The sequence below is a fragment of the Arachis hypogaea genome, chromosome 5 (assembly GCF_003086295.3).
Source record: "Arachis hypogaea cultivar Tifrunner chromosome 5, arahy.Tifrunner.gnm2.J5K5, whole genome shotgun sequence".
Classification (NCBI taxonomy): domain Eukaryota; kingdom Viridiplantae; phylum Streptophyta; class Magnoliopsida; order Fabales; family Fabaceae; genus Arachis; species Arachis hypogaea.
This window is the reverse complement of record NC_092040.1, coordinates 32,413,066-32,427,112: the sequence shown is the minus strand read 5'-3', so window position 1 is coordinate 32,427,112 and position 14,047 is coordinate 32,413,066. Positions and strand designations below refer to the sequence as shown.

Genomic DNA, 14,047 nt, shown 5'->3' with positions numbered 1-14,047 from the left:
TGTTTGTCAATAGCCACGTCTTTTCAGTACATGCTGAAAAAAATAAGCATCCGCACCGTAGCACTGCCCTTGAAAAAATACTCAATTTAATCTTTAAAGTTATATTCAAGTCTCAATTTAGTTCTTAAAATTTTAATTGCTTCAATTTAATTTCTAAATTTTTCAATTGACTCTGGGATAGAAATTACTACAAAGACTAATATAATTAAAATTTAAAAAATTTAAAATTAAAACAATTAAAATTTTTAAAACTAAATTGAATCTCGAATGTAATGTTAAGAACCAAACTGAATAATTTCTCTTCGATTTGATAGGCTATTTCCGTTTTCGACCGTAACCCTTTTGCATTTTGATAATGGCTGGTTCTATGGTGATGAAAGTATATTTGGATCTTAGTAGTCCAAATAGAATCTTTCATCTTAACCATTAAAAAATAGTGATGAATGGTTTAGATTAAATAATTATTATATATTAAAAATTATAATAATATAAATTAATTATTCAACATTTGTAAAATTTTGATTTTACTTTTTTATTTTTTTTTCTCAACTTATTCCCTCTTTGTCCTATCATCCACTTTACTATCTTTCTCTTTTCATAAAAAATGATATTTGATTATTATTTTTCTCCAATTAATGTGATCTTTGAAGTAAAAATAAAAGCTCCTATAAAAAACAACACGCATCACCTACCTATCATGAGTATGAAGCATTCATAGCATTTTTGACCAAGTGAACTCGTCGTTTATTGAGGTTTAGTCTAAAACACAACATATTGGATCTGTGAAGTGCAACTGGCGGCAAGACATTGAAGTTGTATATTAGTTACCATTTAACAAGGCATACAACCCAGTCATCAAAGATTAGTTCAGTTTGGTGTTAAAAATGGTATAAAAATTAATTATTACTTTTTACTACTGTTTTATCCCAAACCAGTTTATGAAATCTATGATTGTGGAGCCTTAGATTGGAGCGAAGGAACCTTGTCCTAACAACATAAAAAGAAAAAAACAATAATTATTAATAATATTGTTAATAATGTTGGTTGTAACTTGTAAGTATTGTGGTGATTGCTATTGTTAGAAAGAAAGACAAAGATACAGCAAGTGGCTTGATGGTGGTTATTATTATGAAGAAAAACAAGAGTAAGAAGATGATGGTACTTAAGTAATTTACCATGTTATTTTTTAATTTTTTTATTTAGACCACTAAGATCCTTAATATACCTTTCACCACCTAAGACAAAGCCTTTGATAATTCCTTACAAGAAGAAAAGAATAACAATGTTTACCAAAAAAACGAAAACGAAAAACAATAAAGAGAAAGAGGAAGACCATATTTTTGGAAGAGGAAGTCCAGCCCAGGAAATTGTTTCATATGCCCAGGTCTTCAAAACCGTGCTCAGATGAAGGTCCAAAAAAAAAAAAACCGTGCTCAGGTGCGCGCCATTTTCAGAGAGAGAGAGAGAGAGAGAGAGAGAGAGAGAGAGAGAGAGAGAGATAGAGAGAGTGTGTGACTGTGTGTGTGTGTTGTAATTCCGAATGGAGTTCTCTTCGGTTCAGAATTTAAGCTTACACGTGAGCTTTGCTTTCTTCTCTTATCTGCGAATTGTTGATTTTTTTTTGTGTTCTCTGATTTTTCTCTTGGCTGCACAATTTGACTGAGTTTCGTTTTCTTCTCAGATTATGCCATTCGTTTTGTTAATTATAACTTGTGAGTATGCGATTTCAGTTAATATCTTCAGCGTTTCAGAGATGCCGATTGTCTGAGCAGATTTGCAGACTCTCGGTGATTCTCGCTCGATCTTCGTCTTCCTCTCTTCGAGTCTCAAGTAACGAGCACAAACCTTTACTATTAACGTGATTTTTAATTTCTAATTTTGTTCCTCTCTTTATTATTTTATAATATTAGAATTTTTGTGAGTAGTCTCTGATACTGGAAATGGAAGCTGCTTAGAAGAATTTCAAGGTTTGAGGTTTTCTTCCAACGATGATGCTGACAACTGGGGTAACTTAACAATTGGACTATTCATTTTAGAGAGGAAAAAACATCTACATAATTTTCATATTTTATTGATGAGATGTTTATATTTGATGCTTGTAAAACAGATGGAATGCTTTCTATAAAAACCACGAGTAAGTTTAATGTTCTTCTCAGTTCTCACGATTAGTTTTGCTTCGATTTCACTGAATATATGCATACACGTCAAGCGAAAATTGGGAACGATAGCTATTTTCTTATCTGCGTCATTATTCAAGTGCTCGTAATGTCAGAGGTAATATGTAAGCCTTTTGTATAAGCCTCTAAGCAAAATTGTTTTACTCTTAGGTATCTGTCGTATGAACTCCTCAATTTTCATCAACCATGTGGATAGGGTGCTATTCTGTATAATTGTTCTACATCGTGGCATAACATTGAAATAGATTTCAATTATTTAATAGCGTTACCATGTTTAATATATTTGTTATCAGAATCTAAATGTAGTTTATGGAAATTGTAGGTATTAGTGATACTGAGATACATAACTACACGATAAACTTGAAAGCAAGTGATTCTTCCAAAATAACTAGGCTAACTTCAAACACAAAAAATGGTGCAAGATTCAGGTACGAAAGTCATTTGAATACATTAATTTAATACTAATTCATTAGTTGCTTATTAAGTTTCTTTTTCAATAACTGTGTGTTTGGCCTTTTTGCAGTGGCAGTGAAGTATGTCTTTCATCTTTTGTTAGCATTGATCTCTTAGTGGCTGAGATTCATCAGTTTTTAGAGAAGGTAATGTTTTGCACCATTTCATCTAATCAATTTATGCACTATGTTAATAAAAAACTTGGGATGAATGCAAATTCTGGTGAGATAACATTTTCAATCTGAACATGTTTGATCAACTTTTTATGTTTTGCTACACATATGTAGATAGTCCTAGCACAATAACAATTGATACACTTTTCTTTATGCAAAATTTGAAGCGTGAACCAAGAACAAGACTTTTGGGACAAATTTTTTATGGAATTGGGAGTATATTGGTAGAAGTTAACTAAACTCCAATGGTTAAAGTTAGTTACATTCATTGATTTAAACCAATATTGGTCTGTGGTATAACAAATTAAGTATTACTGTATTCGAGGGCAACTGACCACTTAAGTAGTTAAGCCAATGAGGCTGTATTGGGTATATTTTGCCATTCTCCACTGGGTATTATCTAAAGCAATTTGGTATCAAATATTGCTAGTTAAGAAATCCAAGAATATGAATTTGCTAAATATAGTTACGAAGATAGCCAATGAGTAATAGCTCAAATGGCATAGTCTCCCCATACTCAATTAAGAGGTTGAGGTTTTAAGATAGCTTCACTAAATATTAGTTTGCTACCCCTATTTTTCTCTTCACTGCATACAAAAATTGAAGTAAATTTGCACGGAGGATTTTATTGTTGTTTTGATAATGTTTTGTCCCTGCTTCGCGTGCTGCTGTATTTTGGAATTCCTCATATTTTTGCTAATTATTTATTTACTTGTTGATTTTTTGCAGATGATGATTTTAAGTATTCCTGTAAGTTAAACTGCCATATTTATGGTATTCTCAAATGTTCCAATATTCTTTCAAATAACTAGAACTTCCTGTGAGTGGGTGCTGCTATCGGACATCATTTTTCCCCTACCTCATTTGTGATCAGCAGCAAAGAAAACAAATCCACCAAATTAAATTTCCAAACTACACTTCAAGCAGTTATGGAAATTTAATGCAGAATCTTTATCAAGCTTTTGGTGGCAATGTTTTTGTTATTCACTTTGATTTCTCGTCCAGAACGTTGCAACTCATTTGGTGGCAGAAGATTGTGATGTACCTGGATCAAGATATGAAAAGGTGTTTCTTGCAAATGGGGACAAGGAATTACCAATCCCAGCTTCAAATCTTGATCTTCTTAAGTCAGGCCTTGAAGATTATGTACTAAGGCATGGAAATACCTTAAGTAACAAGTGCCACTATTGCTTTCCAAATTGGTAAATTCATAATATCAATTCAGATCCCTGTTTTTCATTTAGAATTATATAATTTCATTTTCTTATATAGATTGAGTAAATATTAGACTTTCACTTTCCTCTCTTAGTCACTTAACAAAGATACTTCTGCTCTGCTTGCGATACTTCGAATTTGAAAATTTGTTGATGGGATATGTATGTACATCTGCGTACTTGTCAATTCTTTATACGGTGTCATAATCTGTTACTTAATGAATCCAAAATGTTCTCTATTACATGTGATCCATAAGACATTGATGTGTACGTTAAATATAACATGTTGCTGTTTTATTGGACTGGATCCGTCAAATTCTGTAGGAAAGTTGTTTTGCATATAGAAGTGAGAGCAAGAAATTTTTTATCGTGTTTTGTTTACTTTCTTTAAGCATACTCTATGCTTATATAATAAAGAGCCTCTAGAGTCTTGAGCCATAGTATTAATATGTTTTTGAATTATCTACTCGAAACTTTATTAGGGAGCAGCTCAAAGTTGGGAGTGGAGTAGCTTGCAGCATTGAAAACCATCAGCATAATGAACTGGTGATGGAGGCAGTCATAATAATAAGTAACATGCCAGTAGACAACACTGAGTGCTTCAGGAAGTATGGTGATAAAACAGAGGTTTCTCAACAAGTCTCTTGGATTTTGTTTTAGTTCATTTATATCTTAGATTTTCTTTATCTGGTAATTAGTTTGCACGATAACACGCTTCTTTTCTGTTTAAAATGGATGATAAGTTGATAACAATGTTTAATATCAGGTTTTCTATTTCAAAGACTTTTCCCCTGGTACAGTCTCTAAGTCACTTATGAAGGCATTGAAAGGCATTGACTGGAAAAGCTATGGTTTGAAACTAGGGGGGATAGTGCAGCAAGATCGTCTTGCTTTACTAGAATGGGAAAACTTGACTAGAGATACTCACGTTGATATTGTGCTTCACTCGTACAATAAACAATATCCATCATTAAAATGATATTTTTTTTTGGCTTTATCTGATACAGTTTAGATACAGAAACATTTCTTATCTTGGACAATATTTGATTCTTTTATGTTAGCCAAATTTAGTTCATAGAAACAGGCAATTCTATGCCTCTGTTAAAATTGCACTTTTTCTTCCCTGGTAAGAAAATATGCTAGCCCTACGTATTTCCCAATATGAACACAATTCTAAAGATTTTCATGTGATGTGTTAAAATGCTTATCTGTTCCATTTCTGGTGATATGCTTCCTTGACGTATTGTTAAGACTGTGATACCGGGACCAAGAAAGATTACTCAAACTGAGAGAAATCTTGTTAAAAGAGCTGTTAAACTTTCCCTCGATGACTTGAAGGAGAAGCATGCAGGAGTTCTTTTAAGTTCACATGCAGTTCAGGTGAGTTCTTTTATGACCTTGTGTTGACTTGCTTTCTCTCTGTTGTACAATCAGTTATGTAAGTATAAGAGGTGGTTGTGATAACTTTTTAATTGGTCAATCACTCATCCACTCTATAAAAGAAAATTAAAATAGAGAAAACAATCCCTCTCTCTTGCTTGGCATTTCTCTCTGGGATCAATCTAAGGCTTTTCATAACATATGCCAATTGGAGATATTCTGCTCTGCTAATTTTCGATCTTACATTATGCCATTGTTAATATGAAATTCACCATCTCAGTCGTAATCTGAACTATCTTTGAGTATTGGCGACTAGTTTGCAATGTGGCCTTACATTACATTTGGTCAGCTTTATGACCTTAATAAGAAGTTGCTTCTTTCACTTTCAGGTTCGAAGTTATGCCCCGGATCTTGCAAAAACAATTGCTGGGCTGATCTTGTCTTCTAGTGACTTAAATTTCCAGGAAGAATGCTTTTCTCTGCTTGGATTACAGTCACAAGTAGTTGGAACTGAAAATATGGAGAATTGTATTAGAGAGAGGATAGTTTCAGTTATAGAGATGAACGACAAGAAGCCCCACAAAAACAAAGTTGCACCCTCCCTTTTTGTGGATGATCGTGCGCAGGAATTGGAGTTTGAAGAAAACGACATGGAAGAAGGTGAAGATGATTTGGACTTGCAATTGTTCTGAGGTTGTAACTTAGAAATGTGTACCAGAAGTTTCATCAACGGGACAATTAGAGTACGGTTTTTCTATTTTTCGATTGAATAGAAGATAAAACAGAAGGTACTGCTGAACACAAATTCATAACAGATTTAATATACATGTTGAAAAGCTTAAAACGAAGATAGAATCTTCGAATAAATTGATTCACTCCTTTAATGGTTGTGGCCTTCTTGGCCGATTTGAGATTTTCAAGTAACTATGTTACCTGTTCACCAAAATTAACTACTAGTATAAAATATACTTCAAAATACAAAATACAAAATACACATTAAAAAATATTAAAACAAAACATATATTTAATAGTATTTACTATTTATCCATTTTGGTTCTCACAAAATTTTGGATCAAACACTTTAGTTTTCAACTAAAATTAATTATTCGATTGATCTCTAACAATTAATTCCGTTAATCATTTGAGTCTTTTGTTCTGTCAGTTCTAATAGAAGACAAAATGATCATTGACAACTCTAACGGGGGATAATCGTTTCTGCCCCCTTTGTTCAGAAACAACGTCGTTCTCCTCCAATTTCCATCGTATCTTGCATAACTTTAGTATTCATATTCTCCTCCTTCACCTTCACAGTCTTCTTCTCCATCTTCTCCTTCCTCCTCTTCAGCTCCAAGATCATGGTGTAACTGTCACGCGTATCGCACCTACCTTAACATGTCATGGATCACACACTTTTCAAAATTCTGTGACTGGTACACCCACCTCCTTCACACTTCACCCACCAAAAGCATCCATCTCTACGTCTTTGATAACAGCATCACCTCCAACTCCGACAATGTCCACCACATTCTCAAGATCAAGTTTCACAACTACTCTAAGGACACACCTTTTTCCATTCTTCGGAAAGCAATACGTCATGAGAAGATTCTTTTTCGGCATCATATGCAAATTCTCATTTGGAATGGACTTCGAGTGCTTCATTCCTTCTCTCCTGAAGTCCAAGCTGGCAGACAGTTTCGACCTCGCATTCAAGCTATCAGTACAGCGAGCAATGTCATCGTCGCCGCTCATATGAAAACTGAAGCGATTACTAAATATTTGTTCGAAGAAGAAGCTGAAGGATGCAATCGGATTAGTGGACAATGTGGCCATGGAGATGATCGGACAGAGGGGGAGGGAGATGGCAATAACGATGATGGATCTTAATAGATTGGACTTGTTGTGTAGATTCATGGGATCCATCGAAGACAATAAGTACTTGAGAGACATAGTCATTAGTTTCCTGAGTATGAATTAGTTGAGAACAAGTTGTGGATTTTTCTTGTGAACATTGAAATTGCAGAATATGCATTGTGTAGCTTGAAATTGCAGTGTTAGACTGTTAGAATTATGCGAGATATGATAGAAATTGGGAGAGAACAATGTCGTTTTCGAATAGAGGGGTTAGGGACCATTTTGTCCCCCGTTAAAATTGCCAAAAACTATTTTGTCCTCCATTAGAATTGACGGTACAAAAAAATCTAAGTAACTAACGGAATTAATTGTTAAAGACCAATCAAGTAATTAATTTTAGTTGGAGACTAAAATGTCTAGTCCAAAATTCTTTAAAGACCAAAATGAATAAATACTCTATATTTATATACAAAAACATAATAGCTAATTTTAGTGTATCAATAATATTTTTTATTTTCAAATAATTAGGAAAAACTTTATTCCTGAAGAAAAAAACCAGAAATCAGGCATTTACTCTATATAATTTTCCCGAGAAAAGTCTTTACTTTCTCAAGATAATTTTCTGACAAATGAAAAAGAAACTAAAAAATGTTCTAAAATATGACGACAAATGCATCTTTGGACCAAATATAGCAGCCCCAACTACTAGGGATACGCATACTAGAATGCACGAACTGAAAGAAACTACATATACGAGCAAGATAAAGACTGAATAAATCAAAACGGGGTGGCACATTGAATTAGTGTCTCCATTACAGTTATGAACATTGCAACAATGCCCAACATTGCTCACAAGTATTACACATCCATGAAACAAATTCCTAACACAATTTTCGCCACCAAGTCCAAAAACACATTACATGAACACAAATCTAGGTGGTTTCCAACGAGGACCAAGAAATAAAAGCTAGATAATATTCACCCCTGCATCCAGAATCACCGATCCACAGGACTCCCCAAAAGCATTAAGCCTGTAACAATAATAGAAAATCAGGGGGGGGGGGGGGAGGGGGAGGGGAAGTTATTTTAGTAATTCCAACTATTTTTTTTTAATTCCAACTCTGAATAGTGCTATGTTTTTCCCATTCCAAATAATAATAATAATAAAGGTTTAAACATCAATATGCATGAATGCACTTTTCCATAAACTAACAACTACCTTATTGGCAATGTTGTTCGAAAGCCAGTCCAAACCTTCATAAAGGCCTTCCCCAGATGTTGCACAAGTGCTCTGGATGTACCTGGAAGAACCCAAAGAGCATGTTGGATCAAACTGGCATAGCTACCTAAAACTGGGAGGGAAAAACAAAGGCCAAACTTGTTGGGCGGGGGAGGAAACAAATGCTTCCTTGTCAAAATATATACCAGTGGCGTTGTCTGAGAGAGTGGAGTCCCAGCTTGTCAGTAATCTCAGCAGCATTCATTGCATTAGGAAGATCTTGTTTGTTGGCAAACACAAGCAATACAGCATCTCTCAGTTCATCCTGAAAACATGATTTAAAAAGAAAAATTGAATACCTAAACAGAAAAAGCAAAAAGAATGGGACTAAGGATCCTTGTCATGACACTAGTAGATATCAACATATATAGGGCAATCAATCAAAAGCAATTCACATGAAAGAACTAGCTATTCAACTTCCAAACTATATGCTATAGTGACATCACACAAGAATGATCACAAATCAATCATTTGTTCAATAAAGATTTACTCTTCCCGAATAGATTATGCCTATCAAAAAGAATGAGTATCTACTCTACAAGATTAATGGTCACAAATTATTGACATGTTGACATCAAAGAATCTCTGAAAATTCTGGGACTTTCCCTGAAGAATCTTCAATGGTCAACATTATATTGTTATTCTAAAACCTTTCTAACTTTACAAATTTACAGGTCCTTCCTTTTGGTCTCAACGTGTTCCCATACCCAATATACTCAGTCAATCATGAATCAGAACAAATCAACTCTAAAAGTGGGATTAGTATAACCCATTAACAATATGAATAAGGCAGCATGGAATAACAGGAAATAGCAAACTAGCTAAAGTACCTCATTCAACATCCGATGTAACTCATCTCTGGCCTCAACAACTCTGTCCCTGTCATTGCTGTCCACAACAAATATAAGACCCTGGGTGTTCTGGAAATAGTGCCTCCACAATGGACGGATCTGCAACAGAGAACATAAGTATTCAGCAACCAGGCACCAAGCAACTTTGCCAAGTTATGTAAATTTGCTATGCAATGCATTGAATATCTTGAGTGTAATTTTTTCAAGAATGCATAAGAATCAATCGTCATGCCTTGTCCTGGCCACCAACATCCCAAACAGTGAAGCTAATGTTCTTGTATTCAACAGTCTCCACATTGAACCCTGAAAAAATTAATGAATAAGCGCATGAAACAAGAAACAAAAAATATGCCACACAGCCACACAGTTATGCATTATTTATTTATTGTTTAAAAGTAATAACATAGTTTCTCAAGAACATATGGTGGTCATATTGCTTTAAATCCATGATCTCACAGCAAATATAATGTACTATGTTGCAAGCAATTCATATATGCAACATGGTATTTTTGGATCTCGATGTTTCCCTTTGAAATGTTTGTTTACAGATTTAGCAATATGTTTGTTTCAAATAATATATCAGAACACAAACAAGTCTAATAAAGTTAGATCCTAAATGATCAAAGACACATTCTAACCACATAAGATGTTAAGTAACAAATATTAATGCCTTCACATTATTTCCAATGCTGAAAGGGAAACTATTGATATATGGCTATCTAGCAAGAATAAGCGTGAATCATAGCCTCAAAAACTTACCAATAGTGGGAATTGTAGTGACGATCTCTCCAAGCTTGAGCTTGTAGAGGATAGTGGTCTTACCAGCAGCATCAAGACCCACCATGAGAATCCTCATTTCCTTCTTGGCAAAGAGCCTACTGAAAAGCTTTGTGAATGTCAGCCCCATTTCTCCTTCAACCTGTGGATAGAACGAAACACACAAGAAAGAAACAAATCAAGACCCAAAATATGAAACTTTTTAATTTGATTTTCAGAAACACAATTAAGGAAAAAAGGTATTTTATCACACAGTTCAATCTTTTCCCCTAAATCGTATTCAATGCAATTGGACTCAGTTAGATCTCAAACTCAACGTGGAAAAACTAAAATTAAAAAATCCACGAAACATGCAAATAAGTTGGCAACGAACAAAATTCAAGATTGTCACAACATTTCTTACACAATCAAATCGGATCTAAACACTGGTATTTGTGTGCGTGAGAGAGAGATAAAGAGAAGAGGACAAGAGGGTATACCGTTGGGAAATGAGAGCCTTGAGTGATCTGGAAACAGAACGTTCAGAGAGAGAGAGAGAGAGAGAGAGAGAGAGAGAGAAGAATGCTTTGCAGCAACGCGATTATGTGGAGAAAGAGAGAGACCCGTCAACGAGTTAAAAATGGGGAATTTATTTTGCAAGCATTGGTGTAATCTACTAATCTTTCATTCTTTTGTTTTTGCAACATACCTCTACACAAAATTTGATATAAACTTTTATAGAAATATTTAAATAATTATTTAATAAATATACATAAAAAATCGGATAAAATTTAATTTTTTATTTTTTAAAAATATTTTTAGTTGATAAAAAATTTTAAAAAATATATACTTAGCAAAAATGACTAAATTTTAAAAATAAAAATCTCTTATACTTCTAATTATACTTACAAAACATCGCATCAAAATTTAATTTCTAAAGTATTTTTTGTGAATATAAATTTAATATTAAGTCTTTTTGTCGCATATTTAAAATAATTTGAAGACATTTTTGTCAATAATAAAATTCAAAAGTATTTTTGTCAATGCCAAAATAATTCAAATGCATTTTTTATGATTTATCCTATAATAACTAATACAACATGTTAAATGTATATCAAAATTAGTTATTAATATAAAATATATAATGACTAATTTTAATATATAAATAATAATTTTTTTGTAATCAATAAATATACCAAAAATTAACTGGACACTAAAAATTAGTTATCATATATTTTTAGATAAATAAATATATTATTTAACTTAATTATAATATATATTTTATATTTTAATATATTGTATACATATAATTATTGTGATTAACTTCTATTTTTACATTTAATATGGTTGAATATAATTAGTGAATTTTCTTAATTTGCTAAGAAAATAAAATATATAGTGAACTCTAAGATTGGATAAAATATTTTAAATTTCAAAGATTTTTAAATGCATGGAATTTTAAAATTTCTAATTAAATTTCTATAAATTTAAAATGTTTTAGTTTTGACGAAATAATAATTCTCACGTATGCATCTGTATCAACTAAGTCAATACAACAGAGTCACGTTTGATTTTTTCGATGGGTCTGACAGATCCAAGTGAACATGAGGGATCAATATATTCAGATTTTGAAAAGGTCAAAAATTTAAATGTATTTTCAAATTTTCGAGGTCGTAAATGTCTGCGATTGAGAAGGTTAAGGACTTAATTATTATTTTTTCTATAATTAAAATACCTTGTTGCAAAAAATACTTTATTATAAGATAATATAAAGTGTATCACGTTTGTTTTAGGAAAATATATATGTTGTTAAAAAAAATAAAATTTAATATTCTAAGAGAAAATTATTGCAAAATATTTAAAGTTTAAATATTATAAAAATTTAAAAGTTATTTAAAGGGATAAGTATTGTTTTGGTCCCTCACGTTGAGGGTCGGAATCGAATCCGTCCCTGGTGTATATTTTGATTTAAAATCATTCTTAAGGTCGTATTTAAATTTAAAATCGTCCTTTTTAATAAAATTTTTTAATTTATTCCTAAACTACCCCTTTAATAAAAAAATTATAAAATTTAAAAAAAATTAAAAAAACGCGTTGGGGAGGGGGAGAAAAGGGTATTCGAAGGGGGAGGGGAGGGAAAGCGGGAAGGGGAAGGGGGGAGGGGGACGGCGCCGGCGGCGAAAAGAGGGAGGAGGGGAATTGGAAGAAGCCGGAGAAGAGGAGGAAGAAAATGAAGGGGGCGTGGGTTCGAGGTGGGGGGAAGTGGAAAGGACGCGGGGTGGAGGTGGGTGGAAGGGGAGATTAGAGGGGGAGGGGGAGGGGGAAGGGGAGGGGGAAGGGGAAAGGGGGAGGGTGACCGCCGCCGCCTCGCCGCCTTCGCGCCTCGCGAGCCTCGTCCGCCTCGCCTCCTTCGCGCCTCGCCGCCTTCGCGCCTCGCCGCCTCTGCCTCCTCCTCCTCCTATCATCTTCGCCCCCTTCGTCAACTCGGGTCATCGCGAGCTTTCCCTTCACGGAGGCACTACTAGCTGCCACGGATCGCTCGTCGCGGTCTTTCTCGCAACTGCTTCGCCTACGACCGCCGCGTTCGTGAACCAGCAAGGCGGCTTTGGTGTCGGTTCCAGATCCAATAGATCTGCCGCCGCTGTTTCGAGTGGTTCTGAGGTTGCATTTTGGCATTCAGGTAGGTCGATTCCTGAATCAGAATCTCCCATTGCGGATATGGAATTGTTGTTTTGATGCTAAAAGCTTATGTTGAGGTGTTGAATTAGATTGTTGAATTCTTGAGGTTGTAATTTCTGTATCGGCAGTCTGTAATTTTGCTTGATCTTGAATTTCGATTGATGATTCAGCTTCTAATTTTCTGATTTCGTGTTCTGTTGATGGCTTTTCTGTTGTGTCTACTATGGAACACTGGATTTGAATTTTTGCTTGAAATTCTGAATTTGGAGGAGGAGGTAATTGTGCTTGTAGTGGTGGGGGAGGGGGAGGGGGAGGAGGCGGGAACGGGAGACCGAGGGAGGGGGATGGGGAGGGGAAAGGGGAGGGTATTTTTGTCCAAAAAAAATAAAAGGAACGATTTTAATACGAAAAATATGTTAAGGATAATTTTAAATCAAAATATACACCAGAGACCGGTTCGATTCCGACCCTCAACGTGAGGGACCAAAACAATACTTATCCCTTATTTAAATTAATATTTTAAATTTATTTTATATTTATCATCATTTATTTACTATTTTTTTACGAGTTATGACTATATAAAATAAATTAATATTTTGAAAATAAATATTTGATGAACTTTTATATTTACCTGCTTGATTTTGCTTGATTGTGAATGAGTGGATTGAAGTGGTTTGGGGTTATTTTGTTGAGTTAAAAAACTATTGTAATATGAATTCTTGAAAAGTTGATAAATTCTGTTTTTGGTTAAAAACTAATTTTTGACAAATTTTGGCGGGCCGTATCTCAGTCTTTGGAGTTGAAACGTTTACAAAACTAGATTTTTATGAAAATTTATTTATTGATCCTTCCAACGATTCAAGAATGGTTGAAAAATAAGTTTTTTTGAAAAACGTTATGAAGGTTTGAAATGTGGGCTGAAAAATTAGTTTTTATAGCATATCAGCTTTTTCCCATTCTGATATGCCATGCATATGCGACACAAGTCATGCATACGTGAGTGAATTCCACTGTCCAAACCTTCTGCATACGCGAAGGTGGTTCGCGTACGCGACTTTGTTAAATTTGCACTCATATGTGCGCGAGCATGTGCATGCATACGCAACCACCATATTTTTCAGAAAAGTGAATTTTTAAAGTTCTCAACTATTCCTCGTGCCTTCTAAATTTTCATAAACCCTGTTACAAGTCTAGAGCCGGTTAAATTAAGGATAGATGAGTTAAGAATGAAACC

The 14,047-nt window shown here is 34.1% G+C and overlaps 2 protein-coding genes across 3 annotated transcripts; one reads left to right on the top strand and one right to left on the bottom strand.

The window, feature by feature from the left end:
• The first annotated feature begins 1,273 nt into the window (after positions 1 to 1,273).
• On the top strand, positions 1,274 to 6,264 carry LOC112801121 (type 2 DNA topoisomerase 6 subunit B-like). Its single transcript, XM_025843678.3, has 12 exons — positions 1,274 to 1,576; positions 1,731 to 1,830; positions 1,926 to 2,006; positions 2,108 to 2,134; positions 2,500 to 2,605; positions 2,701 to 2,776; positions 3,533 to 3,553; positions 3,809 to 4,005; positions 4,500 to 4,644; positions 4,784 to 4,977; positions 5,268 to 5,397; positions 5,787 to 6,264. Exons 1-12 carry the CDS (start codon positions 1,541 to 1,543, stop codon positions 6,087 to 6,089), a joined length of 1,416 nt encoding a protein of 471 aa, XP_025699463.1. The 5' UTR covers positions 1,274 to 1,540; the 3' UTR covers positions 6,090 to 6,264.
• A 1,735-nt stretch (positions 6,265 to 7,999) lies between these two features.
• LOC112801122 (ADP-ribosylation factor 2) lies at positions 8,000 to 10,846 on the bottom strand. 2 transcript variants are annotated; one of them, XM_025843681.3, is made up of 7 exons: positions 10,635 to 10,846; positions 10,138 to 10,297; positions 9,611 to 9,681; positions 9,358 to 9,477; positions 8,674 to 8,792; positions 8,468 to 8,549; positions 8,000 to 8,279 (listed from the first exon to the last, which is right to left on the bottom strand). In XM_025843681.3, the coding sequence occupies exons 2-7, from the start codon at positions 10,283 to 10,285 to the stop codon at positions 8,274 to 8,276; spliced, it is 546 nt and encodes a 181-aa protein (XP_025699466.1). In that variant the 5' UTR covers positions 10,286 to 10,297; positions 10,635 to 10,846; the 3' UTR covers positions 8,000 to 8,273. The 2 variants fall into 2 exon arrangements, with proteins under 2 accessions (XP_025699466.1, XP_025699467.1); XM_025843682.3 differs by having other exon boundaries at positions 10,559 to 10,790.
• Between the last annotated feature and the right edge of the window lie 3,201 nt (positions 10,847 to 14,047).